At 42.8% G+C, this 14,677-nt stretch overlaps 1 protein-coding gene across 50 annotated transcripts in view; it reads left to right on the top strand.

The window, feature by feature from the left end:
• Positions 1–14,677, top strand: part of LOC127507802 (deleted in malignant brain tumors 1 protein-like) — a 163,932-nt gene that overhangs the window by 124,311 nt on the left and 24,944 nt on the right. For 49 of the 50 annotated variants that reach the window (XM_051885191.1, XM_051885208.1, XM_051885209.1 and 46 more), the window contains 2 exons: positions 7,283–7,588; positions 9,441–9,746. In XM_051885191.1, coding sequence (XP_051741151.1) covers positions 7,283–7,588; positions 9,441–9,746 — 612 coding nt within the window. The remainder of the gene's footprint in view (positions 1–7,282; positions 7,589–9,440; positions 9,747–14,677) is intronic. The other variant, XM_051885174.1, reaches the window with a different exon arrangement.

Below are 14,677 nucleotides of genomic sequence, written 5' to 3'. Positions count from 1 at the left end.
GCTCAACCTAACAGATAAACCGTACTGTAGGCACAGAGTCATGGAGGCCCCGGAGGGTCATGCAACATGACGCAAATTCTACATTGTGTAGAAATACCTCACAGCAGCCTTGCAAAAGGCCAACATGTGAAACTACATGCTCAATCTGCTTAAAGAACACCCAGATGTGGGAGGGAAAAGCTTAAAGTGCGGCCTGTGAATCCCACACACCTAGAAAGCTTGCTTGCTGATAAGCAAGATCCCACAAACTTGGAACTCGCTCAGAATGAACCGAGTTTAACTAGCAGATAAGACTGTAGAGTGCCCACATATTACAGTCTACCTCAACACATTCCAACAAGCAGTGTACTCAGTAAAAAACACTTTTTACTCTTTAAGCAAGAGGAGTACAACTTACACCATCGTGCTCTAGAGGAGGTCCAAACAGGACCTGCGACTTCAGAATGACACGGGCGTCAGCTAGTGGCAGTGTCTATGCTCTAAGGGAGCCAAATCTGAGAACAAAACTCTCCAGTGAGGTTGACTAGTTTAGCTCAACCTGAACACACATTCCAACAGGCAATGTACTCAGTAAAAACACTTAGCTCACAAAGTGTAGGGCAGGAACCAGAACTAACATATTAAAGTACAATAACCTTGAACAACAAGGGAGTACTATTAATCCAACCCTGAAAAATACAGGGTGGGTACTTCAGATCAGAAATTCTTACCAAAAACAGATACAATCTGTACTAAACCCTAGGGAACAGGGGCTTTCATAAAAAGCTACAACCATATCACTCAAGCTTGAACATAGTTCAAGGGGTTCAGGGGAAAATCTGAAGTCAAAGTACCACTAGATAGTTCTAGGGGAGTGGGGCTACAGCAACAAAGTTTCTATTCACATAGTGAAAAGGGCCTACACCGCCTGAGACAACGGCACCAGGGAGACTTAGCAATAGTCTGCTACCTTAGCTGCTATCTATTTTGCACCTACACCGAAGAGACAATGGGCCTTGGCCCGACAACTCCGATAAGAGGAGGCCAGAACTAGGAAAATCTACACTCACACAACAGGGGTAGTATAAAAAGGGCGTAAAATGCTACTAGCAAATCGCCTAAACCCTAGTTCTAGCCTAGGCCAGCTATAGCTGTGGGCCTATAAGGCCAACACATAAGCATAGATCTGCCTGGGGCTAAGAAACAACAGCCTCTACCAACGACTCTCAACTGAGAGGAGGCTCAGAGGAGCAAAGCTCAACCCAAGCACACAAAGTCAGGCGGCCTGTAAGGCCAACGCTAAACATAGATCTATCTGAAGTTAGTGAAAGCTAATCTCAAAACTCTAGCATTTACCAGAGGAGAAAGCTAATTAACCAAAAGGTGGCTAACAGTGTGGCTTAGTTAAAGCCGACATCTGAATACATATGAATGGTGGCTTCATTATCTGAAGCCAACACATCCAAAAAAGGGGACAAACAAAGTACTACCCTAATAATATATCATTCCAGCCAACCTAATGGAACTTCAGGGCCCTTAGTCCTCATCCTATACTTTATAGAAAACAGATTATAAATATAAAGAGACCTACCAAGCCAATTTCAGCAGGTCTAACTGATATGCTTACAAACAGATATTGTGTGTAAAGCAACACCAGCCTGACCTGCTGCCACATATACAGCGTTGGAGCCTACCTATATCACGAGATAGTTGCACCTATCTCGTCAGTAGGAGGCATCGACGCGTACCCATACTCACTCCATCAACACCAGCAAATTAACCTGCTTATGTTGATGAATGCGAGCTGAATACAGGTCCTTCCATGCCTTCTTGATCTCAGTATGAAGATCAAGAAGGAATGGAAAGCTTACGGTGGCTGGAGGATTATGGCAAAAAAGGAACTTCTTATTCTAAGCCAAACAAGAGAGCAGGAGATGGCTGATGAGGACGAAGATGGTAAGCCTCCTGAATCCTCAAAGCCACCCTGCCCCCGCGTATGTACAGCGGTGTGAGATTATGGAAAGCACCACTGGCAGACTGCAGCTGCCATTGTAGCAGGTTAAGAAAGAAACCGCTCGCAGATTGTTCGTCGAGCGGTTTCTTTCTTAACCTGCTACAATCACCCCTTCAACTCTTCAACAAGCTCCAGCTGAAAACCCCTTGATCTAGTCTCTACTCTGCCTCAGCAAGAGTAAGACCCGAACCATTAGGGGCAGCTGCCAGTCCTTCTCCTCTCGAGGAAAAGACCATAAGAGAGTGGAGCATTTTACAAGTAAAACACACTCACAATAACAAACAGACAGATCCCACAAGAACTGCCTGTACATGCTCTTTTGTTCTCATAAAAGGCAACGTTATAAGTTATGTGTGTGATCAGATGTCAACACTATGGGACACGGATGCACACATTTCCTGAAACGTTTGTAAGACATAAATTGTCTTACCTTAATATCAGTTTGATATCATTTCAAACAAAACAGTCCCTGTAGACGAAAAGATACTGACTGGTTCTTTAGGCGCTCCTTATATACTTCCAGGTCGCACTATGATGATGTAATAGGCTGTCACCGGCCAATAGGATTGTCATGAGTTGATATTATTTTCAGACACCAGTTCACGCGGAGGTGTTCCCCATATGCGTTTCAAACGCAGTGTAGAGTCCCCTTTCAAAAGGGAACTCTGTTGTAGAGTTCCAAGTCTAGGGCTTCTCAATACTGATACGTGTAGAAATGGCTGCGGCCGAATGACAATGATAAGTCAGCAATAATGGATAGGTAATCGTTCAGTTCTTTTCATCTGTTTGGAAAGACTGAACAGATTACTTCAGAATATTTTATGAAAGCTATAACGAATTCGGCTAGGGAGAGCATGTGATTTGAATTGGAGTGTGAATCTTTGAGGATGTGCCACAGTCCAGGGAGCGAAGGCAATCTTTTTGCGGAATGGGGGACAGAAGAGAAGCTAAATCTATGTGAGTACCTGAGAGGATCTGGTTGCGAAGCAGGTTAGAGACAGGTGGGAGCTCCATTTCAACAGTGTGGGCGGGTGTTCCTTTTGGTACGGCCGTAAACAGAGTATAGGAAGGTGGACGGGCTGAAGTAGGAGGGGGAAAAATAGGAGGGAGAGAAGATGGGGCAGGCACCGGTTGTGGTAAGATGCAGAGAAGTCTCCGGAGCAGTTCCTGTGTGCGGAGGCAGCCTCACGCTCGAGACCACTCCAGGAATGGATGGAAACGGAGCAGGAGAAATTTTGGAAGGAACAAAGGTTGCGAGATTAAGGTTGCGAGATTAAGCAAATCTGAGGTGGGTGGCAGGTGAGGCTGCATAGGGGGAGCAATGTTGTAAACTGAGGAAGCTGAGGGTGCTAGGAAGGTGTGGGTTTGTTGAGCTGTGTTTGTTGGAAGAAGCATAGGGCTTAGCGCAGCAGCCATGCCCCCTGTGCTAGAAACAGGGAGGGCGGGGTTGGAAACCGCTGTGCCAGGTGGCGCATGCGCGGCAGGTGCGGGAGAGACGTCGATGGAGCTCAAGGCAGATGCGGCTTCCTGGTTGGAAGGAGCGTGTCGAACTCTCTTGAAAGGACGACCGGCGGCCCTTTTGGGCAGAGCGTCGGGTGGAATCTGGCCGGTTTGAGAATTCAGGTAAAGCTCATACAACTGTGCTTTGGTTTGTCTTCGAGAAAAATGGATGCTTGTGGCCGCTCTTCAATGGGCCCAATCACTGTGGCAGTCTAACGCTCAAGTTACCACCTCACTTTCACTGTTTATCAGTCACTTCAGGGAGGTCTTGGCCAAACAGCATCCGAGCTCTACGTTCACGACCAGCTGTTCAACCTGCATCAAGGGGATAATTCTGTCAGGTCATACACTCTAAAATTTCGCACTTTAGCAGCTTCTAGTGGCTGGAATGAGACTGCCCTGCTCACTGCCTTTCAGGAAGGACTGAACGCTGAGGTTCGCCAGCTCATGGTCATCTATGACCCAGAGGTTAAGGTGGGCCTCGTCATCGCTCCATCCGGCCGTCAGGAGCTGCCCGTGGAGGAGGGGGTACTGTCACGGAGTCTCAGCCATCACAAACACCAGTCTGCCTATCGTCACCAGATCAGCACGCTCCGCCCATTCGTTCACTTTCCCCAGAGTTCTGATTCACCGCACCTGCACCTCCTCATCAAAATATATACCTTCACAGCCTGCAATCCATTGTCTGGTCTCGTCCTTACCTACACGAACAGACTCCCGTATGTTAATCACTCGAGTACATACCTGCCGCATGGATCCCGTCTTCTGTCGTCTGCCATCTGCCCTCAATGTGTTGATCCCAGCACCTGGTCTGCACCACCGCATATGCAAGAGACATTACAATTACTACTCAGCTAAGTCATCAGTATCTTCATTGAACTGCCATACTCACCTTTGCTGCATTCCCACTCAGTTCCGTGCTCTGTGTCATATAAACTCCGTTTATACTCCACTCACCTGTCTGCCTCCTTCTGTTGTGCGACAATAGTGACAGTTATCTCTTAATTTGTGTAATTTCTTTTAAATGTTTGATGAAGTCTCTTGAATTGAAGTTTCCCCCAGAGCCAGAGTTGGATAGTGAAATGATGAATGTAGTCTTCGCTTCGTCATTTCAAACAGGGAGCACTGGAGTAGGAAGCCACTGCAATCTTCTGCCATGCCCGAGAAGGTCTCTGGTAAGGCCCTGGGACTGGCAGGCAGATCAGGTGAGGAAGAGATGACGAGTGGCAGGAGTGACTGTTGTAGTTTGTGTACTAATTTAGCAAATGAATCGGATGAAATGGCAGCAGGAATCCCAGTGTCCATCTTGATTTTGTGAAATCTGGTCTTCTGTCACAGAGTAAAGGGAGATCAGGCAACAGGATAAACGTTAACACAATTTATTTGCAGAACTCTTTAAACAGAACAGATCATGTAAGTATCTCACAATAGTCGTAACTTGAATGACTTAACTTGATAGATAATATTCTTCGTCTTGGAACAGGAGAACCGGGACTAGCAAGGAGGATATTGAAGAAGGAGGAGGATTGTTACGACCCCTGGTGTGATCAATCAAGGGGTATAGGGGAGTAACATTAAATTGGGAGGAACACACACATACAAACATATAACAACAAGACAGTTAGGAGTTAAAGCAACGATGCCACGGGGAACCGACCGTATTGGAGAGCTGTCCTGTGACAGTGATGTCACGGGAACACGGGGACCAGGTGAGCGGCGTAAACCAATGGGACGCGACTATGAAAGTGAAAGTAAAAAGGAGAGTCTCAGGGAAAGAGAGAAAAAATATTAACAGCACAAGGACAATAACGGATGCAGCTGAACTCTCAGGTAAGTGTCCAGGTGAGTCTAGAAAATATGTAATGACGAGACCAGACAACTGAGGTAGGGTGGTGATGGGTATTTATTAGTATTTATGATTGTGAACTAGGGGGCGGAGTGACAGGGCCTGACACTGACGGTTGGTGGACTATATATATATATATATATATATATATATAAAAGAGTATGCATATTTGGCATGCTGTCAGGGGGGAGGGTTCCAAGCTTGGAATTTAGCCCAAACCCAGAGAACTCCCCCACAAAGAAGGAAATAAGCAAGGGACAGCAGCCCACAAAATGGAATGACTAGAAATCCAGCCCCAAAAAAGCGTATCACAAAGAAGGCGGGTTGGAGCATGTGGGGATGAAGTGGCTAAGCATATATATATATATATATATATATATATATATATGAGACCAGCTCATATATATTGTGCTCACTAGTCGGTTGTCATAATATTTCATTATAAGTGCGGACATTTTTGAAGTATAGCCAAACCTGTACAGAGACACACACAGACACACAGACACATACATACAACCAATCAGGCATAACATTATGACCACCTTCCTAATATTGTGTTGGCCCCCGTTTTGCTGCCAAAACAGCCCTGACCCATCGAGGCATGGACTCCACTAGAGCCCTTAAGGTGTGCTCTGGTATCTGGCACCAAGATGTTAGCAGCAGATCCTGTAAATTGCAAGGTGGGGCCTCGATGGATCGGACTTGTTTGTTCAGCACATCCCACAGATGCTTGATTGGATTGAGATATGGGGAATTTGGAGGCCAAGTCAACACCTCAAACTCGTTGTGCTCCTCAAACCATTCCTGAACCATTTTTGCTTTGTGGCAGGGTGCATTATCCTGCTGAAAGAGGATATGTGTTTATGTGTGATATGTGTTTGCTCATATGCAATATGACATAGCAGACATCTTAGAGACGTACCTGTTAGGGATGTGCATCTCCATAACCGAAGCCGATGCGATACGCATCTCGGTGCATAACCAATGATACAATGCGTCAAAGATACATATGAAGCAGATAGCGATGCGATGCAATATGATTTACCCCTATTACAATGCAGTGTGATCCAATTTCGATTCGATTCAACACCATGCAATTCAATGCAGTATGATGCAATGGGAAAAAATGATAATGCTATTCAATTCAATATGTAGGGCTCTATGAAATACTTTTTGTTTTTTCTCAATTTTTTTTTTTTTTTTTTTTTTTACCTAATTCTGTTTTCTGTTTTCATTTTTTCTGGATTCCATTTTAATGGTTTAATCAAAAACATGTCTAATTAATTGAATTAATAAAAAGCGTCTTTATTATTTAAAAAAAAAAAAAAAAAAAAAAAATGTTGTAACTTCTGGATAATGATTTCAAGAAATTTCAGTGCTTAACTCCAAAGTTTATACAACATGTCTCCCTGTGTTTTCACTTCTGCGACTGCTGTTATGATCATTCACTGCTCATATTGGGTTCATAATCCGTAATCCATAATGTCTCTTCCTGTGATAAAGTTCCATTACACACTCACATTCTGTTTCAAACATGCTACTCCAAAGAAATGTTTCTACACATGAAGCATGAAGCTAATAAATACACGATTATGACAGCATAGCATTGATTTATTTGATGATTTCAGCTATTGTTTTATAAGAATAAAGGATGTTTACATGAGAAATGCTAAGCAGGTATAGTGATTAGTGTATTCTAAAAATGCTATGAACAACATATTTCTTCATCATCATATGTCCAAAATCCACATTAGATTGCAATCGGAAGTTATTTCAAACACTCGATGGTGGGTTATATTGAGTTTTGAGTAAAAGTGTAGTATTAATCTCACTGGTTGTCATGTGTAGCTTGATGCTAACTGTAGCTTTAATTCATGCCAGAGTAAAGTAATGTCACAACTTAACCTGTTGACCTGTTCTTTAAATTGTTTTTTGATTAATAGCTGTCAGGTTGGTGAATGGACCTAGAATGTGTTCTGGAAGAGTGGAGGTTTTTCATAATGGAACATGGGGAACAGTGTGTGATGATTCCTGGGATTCTACAGACGCGGAAGTGGTGTGTAGAGAAATGGGCTGTGGGAGTGTTATAGAGGCAAAGAGTTCAGCTTATTTTGGACAAGGTTCTGGACAAATATGGTTGGATGAGGTCCGGTGCCGTGGGAATGAAACTACACTGATAAACTGTTCATCAAATGTATGGGGAAAACATAACTGTGGACACGGTGAAGATGCTGGAGTCATCTGCCAAGGTGAGTCAAACACAGTTATACAACTGATGCATAGCTGTGATGTACAGTATATTTTCTCTTTAGCAATACCACAGTGTTTCAGGCAGCGCAATATTCTTGAATGAACTAATGAATAATTAGAGGGTTTTTTTTGTTTTGTTTTTTTTGTACAACAAAGTTTTCCAACTATATACCATTTATTCCCCAGATACTGGGTCAAGCTCACTAATTTCCTGATTGCAGTCAAACAATCAGTGGTGATCTTAGGAAAAGTTGATTAAAGGTTTTAAGTACATATAGCTTCATTTTTCACTTTGGAACTTCTGAGTTTTGTTCCAATATGCAAATGTACAGCCTCAGTTGAACAAAGTCATTAAACAAAGTCAAATAAACACTGGCCAATCTGTCTCCTGATACAGCATTGTCCTGAATAGCCATGTAGAGCTACTTTGGCCTTAGTGTCCAGTTTTGTTATGGAAAGGCCATAGCTGATCGGTTGGTTCTTGTCACATGACCTGCAGTGCACTTGCAGCATTCTGAAAAGTTGAGAATTTTTCATCGCGATGCGCCTGGAAAATGCACTGCATGCATGTCGCGACCGCAACGCTTCCATTATGAAGCTTCGTTTAAGCCTTGTTTACACTGCAAGCATCTGTGGCGCGTTGCGGCTGCGACGCGGCTACCGGAGCTACGCGGCCACTCTAGTCAATGCTCGTGTTTACACCAGCCGCGCCGCGGTGCGTTTTGGAAGCGTCCCAGAAGCGGCTCGCCGCGCCGCTTCTCTTAAGATAGGCGCCTCGCCTATTTTTGACGGACGCCGCGTCCAAAGCGCGCAGCTCAAATACATAATAAAGTCAAAATAATCACACTGTGTGAACTCCTGCTAATGTTTCACATCACTAGGAAGCCAGAAACTGACGACAAGAGATTCAAAGTTGAAAAACTTGAAATTTCTTTGTTCTTGTCATCCTTAACTGGACTTTTAAGTGTATTAACTTCATCTGTAGGCTACAGCAATACAAAGTATGGCATAGCAATAAACACAATTAAACCGGACAAAATATAACCATTTAGCCATTAAAACACAAAAAAAATCAAGGAAAAAAAAGTCAGACAGGCATTTCAGAAGCGAAGCGGCTGGATTCGCGAGACCACGAGATTTGCCTGTCTGACGTTTTTTTCCTTGATTTTTTTCGTGTTTTAATGGCTAAATGGTTATATTTTGTCCTGTTTAATTGTTCAGTTTCTGGCCTCCTAGTGATGTGAAATATGAGCGGGAGTTTACACAGGTGATTATTTTGACTTTATTTTGTATTTGAGCTGCGCGTCTTGGACACGGCGTCCGTCAAAAATAGGCGAGGCGCCTATCTTTAGCGAAGCGGTGCGGCGAGCCGCTTCTGGGACGCTTCTAAAATGCACTGCGGCGTGGCTGGTGTAAACACGAGCATCGACTAGAGTGGCCGCGTATCAGCTCCGGTAGCCGCGTCGCAGCCGTAACGCACCGCAGACGCGTGCAGTGTAAACGAGGCTTGAGCCTCCCTGCCGTGTAGCTACATTTGAAATAACTGACTTGTGCGCAGAAAAATGCGATATGTGAACGGCCCCTAAATTGGCATTTATCAAAGAAAGTAAACAAATCACTGGTGAATTTCATTAAGGCTGTGGTGGTGGAAAAATTAGGTCTAAAACCTGACTGAGATGGAGATAAAATATTAAACCTATTAATCTATTTTGATATTTGATTGAAAATTAGTTTCTCAAAAACTTTCGCAGTGCAAATAATATAAATTGCATTTAATATTATTAAATCATTTTGAACATCAAAGAAAAAGAGATGTCTTTTTTGTACTTTAAATTGTTTTTTGATTAATAGTTGTCAGATTGGTGAATGGATCCAAAGCCTGTTCTGGAAGAGTGGAGGTTCTCCACAATGGAATATGGGGAACAGTGTGTGATCATCTGTGGGATTCTACAGACGCAGCAGTGGTGTGTAGAGAAATGGGCTGTGGGAGTGTTATAGAGGCAAAAAGTGCTGCTTATTTTGGACAAGGTTCTGGACAAATATGGTTGGATGATGTCCAGTGCCATGGGAATGAATCTTCAGTGAAAAACTGTTCATCAAGTGGATGGGGATCACATAACTGTGGGCACAATGAAGATGCTGGAGTCATCTGCCAAGGTGAGTCAAATATAGTTATACAACTGATGTATAGCTGTGATGTTGTACAATATATTTTGTCTTTAGCAATGCAACAGTGTTTCAGGCAATGCAATATTCATGACCAAACTAATGAATAATTAGCTAGTTACTAATTTCATGAACGCAGTCAAACAACCGGTGGTGATCTTAGGAAAAGCTGATCAAAGGCTTTGCGTACATATAGCTTTATTTATAACTTTGTAACTTCCGAGTTTTGTTCCAATATGCAAATATACAGCCTCAGTTCAAACAAGGTCAAACAAACACTGGCCAACTATCTATCTCCTAATACAGCATTGTCCCGAATAGCCATGTAGAGCTACTTTGGCCTTAGTGAGGAAAGCTTATGAAATGGAAGGTCAGGCTGGTGCGTGTTTGCATATGATGTCCATCTTGGAGGCATACCAGGTTGACTTCCTACGAAACCTAGATGAGGGCAAGGGGGCAGGCCCCGGACATGATACCAGAACTACACCGGGCCATCAATCTGTCTCTCCAGGCCACCAAGGAGACGGCCAGGGCTATTGGCCATTCTATGGCAGCCCTAGTGGCCACAGAGAAAGATAAGTCTTTTTTGTTGCACAGGTCTTGATTTGAGTGGGAGACAACTGTGCCTGTATCGTGATCGAATCCCATATGATCGTATGCCTTTCTCTGGTAGGAGAGAGAACACTTTTCTTGTTGTTGAGTCTCAACCCCAGAGAAACTAGATGAGCTGACACAATATTTCTATGTTATAGTGCCAGTTCTTGTGATTGTGCCATTATTAGCCAATCGACTATGTAATTTAAAATGTGAATGCCCTGGAGTCGCAATGGAGCCAGTGCTGTATCCATGCATTTTGTATAAGTGCGGGGTGATAAGGCTAGGCCAAATGGAAGAACCCGATATTGATAAGTTTCGCCCCCCGAAAGTGAACCTCAGGAACTTCCTGTGTTGTGGCAGTATTTCTATGTGAAAATATGCATCCTTGAGATAGATTGTGATGAACCAATCACTATGTTGAATTTGCGACACGATCATCTTTACAGTTAACATCTTAAACTTGAGCGCTTTGATTGAACGGTTCAAGTCTCAGAGATCTAAAATTGGATGCAACCCCCCCATCCTTCTTGGGAACCAGGTAGTATCTGCTCTCTCTGTCTGGTCGAGGAACATGTTCTATAGCCCCTTTTCCCAGAAGAGATTGCAGCCCCTGACAGTAAAAGTGCCTGCTCCAGCACATCACGGTAGCTGGGACCACACAATTGAAACGCGAAGGATGGCGAACAAACTGGATTTTGTAAACTTTTTCTACTCTCTTTAAAACCCACACAGAAAATACCTGGCAGTAGCTTCCATGCTGCTAAGTTCTCTGAAATGGGTACTAATTTTGAAACTTTCCGCTGAGGGGATGTTGGGTGTTCCATGTCCTGGACGACAACAGGAAGCAACGGACCACCCAACAGTTTGCTGGAAACCGCTGCCCCCGAAGCACTAGAGGTGACGGAGATGGAGAGGTTTTGTGGGGATGTCGGGAAAGGCGGGTAGATAGAAGACCATCAGGACTTTTCTTCTTTGAAATAATGGTCCTGAGGTCTTGCCTTGGAGGCTGCTGAGGGCAGTGAGCTGGTCCCCACTCTTTACGATGGGGAGCGCGACTCACCACACTTTGTTTTTGAGCCTCTCTTTTTGACCAGGGTGAGACTGGGTTGCCGACAGCCCCTCCCCCTGAGTGCGGTGAGGAAGGAATTGCACGGAAGCTTCCTCAGATTTCTTTACATCCTATAACCTGGTGATGACTGTATTAATGACTGTATTAACCGAGACGACTGAATTATCCGACTGTATTAACCTGGTGACGACTGTATTAACCAGGTCGGAAGGTGAGACTAGGACATCGAGGAACACTCTGTCTTTATCATTAACACTCAGGGGTCTGCTGGTCGTGCCAGCGATACCACCGTGCTTTTTTCTTATCAGTATTAAAGAGACTCAAAATACACCGTCAATGTTGCACATACAATTAAGAGTTATACACCATTTTAATTTGTTAAATATCTTCTTTTATTTGTGTACACTCAGAGTAAAAACAAAATGTTGTGCTTTTTGTAAAATAAAGAAAACTAACATGATGCGTGATCTGCCGTCTCCCTCTGAACGAAGTCCAATCTGATCGTTCTCAGAAAATGAACTGTAACTTAGTAAATACTAATCACAAAAAAATTAGACTTATGTCTAAAGAAACGTTGAAATGTCAGGTTTTAAACTGTGTAAGTCAAATCGAAAACAAAAATTCTCTGTTTATGCAATCTGAATGAAAAGAGACACATGTCAGACGCCCATGATTCATCTCATTATCTGCTAATGCGGCCACACCCACATAGCGAGCGCTATTCAGACGCAAATTCTGAGGCAATACATGTATACATTGTCGCAATCGTGTATTTATTATCTTGAAAAGTGTTTATCTGCATGTTATAGCGATCTCTGGAAGCCTGTTAGTTCCTGAAATGTCACATGATATGCCTCTTCTTTTACTGAGATATTTGTGGACTAAAGGTGCACAGAGCGCCCTCTGGCTGCAAGTATGAATTGAAAACAGTATCCAGCGCTCACAGTGATGACATTAAATATTGAATAAATATTACTCCTCTGTATAGAAAATTGACATAAACATATGAGAATCCATCAATATTTCTCCAAATGTGCATGCTTTTAAGCAAATTAAGAAATTATGGTCAATATAAGATTTTAAGAGTCAAAATGTGAAGCTTGAGTCTTAGATCTTTTTAATGATGTATAGTTTGTCAACTGCACATTAACATTTAGGCTATATAATATAACAAATATATTAGCCTATATGAAATGCCATAGAGGTAGGAATGTTCAGATGCTTTGCATCACAGAAATACATTATAGTTTAAAGTATATTAAAATAGAAAACCATTATTTGGTTAGAGACTTAAGACTTCTTTTTAAAAAAAAATGTGTCCAATCTTTTGACTGGTACTGTAATTTAAAATAGGCCTATACAAAATTTTCTTCACATGATGTGCAATAATACGTGCATGCATGAGATCACAAAAATCATGTTTTTTTTTTGTCAAGAGTGGACATTAATTCTCTTATCAGCATGATCACAGAGGGTTTTTTCACAGCCTACCTGACTGAAAGAGCTCATTATGCGGCTCATTATGCAAATCTTTTGTCTTCTCAGGTGTGAATCACTGCATTATTCATGAAGATTCACACCTCCACGTATACTGTGTTTCTTGACAAAAAATGTCTTAGAAAATTTAAATCTCTCTATTGTTTTATATGAACGAGTAGGCAGGATAATTTTTACATCATTTTGAAGCAAAAACTCTAGTCTACAACCTCCAATACCCAGAAGTCGTGTGAACACAGATTTAATTTTTTTTTTTGGCCTTATTTCAGTGACATAAGTTTTTTGTTTTTTCAAAAACAAACATGTACGTACATGTTCCTCACATATTATTGTAGCCTAGTTCGTGCTGAATACAGTGTAATGACACTTTTGTCATTAATATGTTTATGAACAACTGAAAAAAGCACAAATGTCAGGGCATGTCAAAACTTCTCCAGGGCCCCAAAAATCCTCAGACCCCAGAGAGTTAATGCCCATGAGGTTCAGCTACAGATGCCTCTCCGTGCCGACCAAAGCAGCCATTGAACGGCCAATAGCCTGAGCCGTCTGCTTAGTCGCATGGAGAGATAAATCTGTGGCTCGACGAAGCTCCGTGAACACCTCCTCATCGATAGTACTACCCTGCACTCAGGTCCTTCAACAGGTCAGCCTGGTACACCTGTAACACCACCATAGTGTGCAGTGCAGCACCAGCCTGACCTGCAGCTTGAAAAGCTTTCCCCACAAACACTGAGTTGTTCTGCATGGCTTTGTGGGGAGAGTAGGTTTCTTTAATGATGATGCCGAACCAGACGAGAGATATTTTGACATTTGACTGACATGTAGCACAACCAATCACAGTTCATTTTGTTCCACGTCATGTTTTGGGGTGTGAAATGTAAAGTCTATGTCCCTACAATAACAGACCCGCGTGCATCTGATAAATAATTCACTTAAGAACGTTGTTCAAGATTACTGCAACAATGGAGCGACAAATATCACATACTTTTAAAAATCCAGCGTTTAGTTGATCCTGGTAAGCGCTCATTGTCACAGTTGTAAACATAACGGCGTTCTTCTTCCACGAGAGGGTTTGGTGTCATGGCATTTGTTTCCAGGCTGACCATTTAAGAGCACAACACATGCCTCCCAGACATCCTGTATAATTCAACCAACCAAATAAATCCTGAAGTATTTCCAGTTAAGTGTGCCATATGCATCCGACGTTCAGCCCAACGTTACGTGGGCGTGACATCTGAGGCTGAGACTAGGCAAGAGATAGCTCGCGAGCGTCTCCTCAACCTGTGGTATCATCATATTCCCCCTGTGCCTTAGCACCCATGATAGTCGAATACATTGACTATAATCTGGCCACCGTGCGAGTAACTACCTCAAGTAATTCCTCGACCGCTTTGTCATCACGTGAGGAATGCTCAGAGGTAGGCAACACAAAGTCAATTTCATTAACGTGTTGCACACATATTCACAGCTGGTCACTCCAAAAGGCGTTTCCATAATGCTGAATTAAGCGCAGCATTAAGTGTAGCTTTTGAAAGTGAATGGTGAATTGCTCACACCCAAATAGTGGCAAATTTGACAAGCTATAATAAATGATCTGTGGGGTATTTTGAGCTTAAACTTCACAGACACATTATGGGGACACCAGAGACTTATATTACATCTTGTAAAAGGGGCATTATAGGTCCCCTTCAATGGAATTGTTTTGTGCATTTCTGTGATCACAAATAAATGGAAGAAGGCATGACTGAATGTGTTCTCT

This window comes from Ctenopharyngodon idella, chromosome 24 (assembly GCF_019924925.1).
Source record: "Ctenopharyngodon idella isolate HZGC_01 chromosome 24, HZGC01, whole genome shotgun sequence".
Lineage (NCBI taxonomy): Eukaryota > Metazoa > Chordata > Actinopteri > Cypriniformes > Xenocyprididae > Ctenopharyngodon > Ctenopharyngodon idella.
Note: the sequence above shows the minus strand (reverse complement) of the source record. Positions and strands in the feature narration are given on the sequence as shown.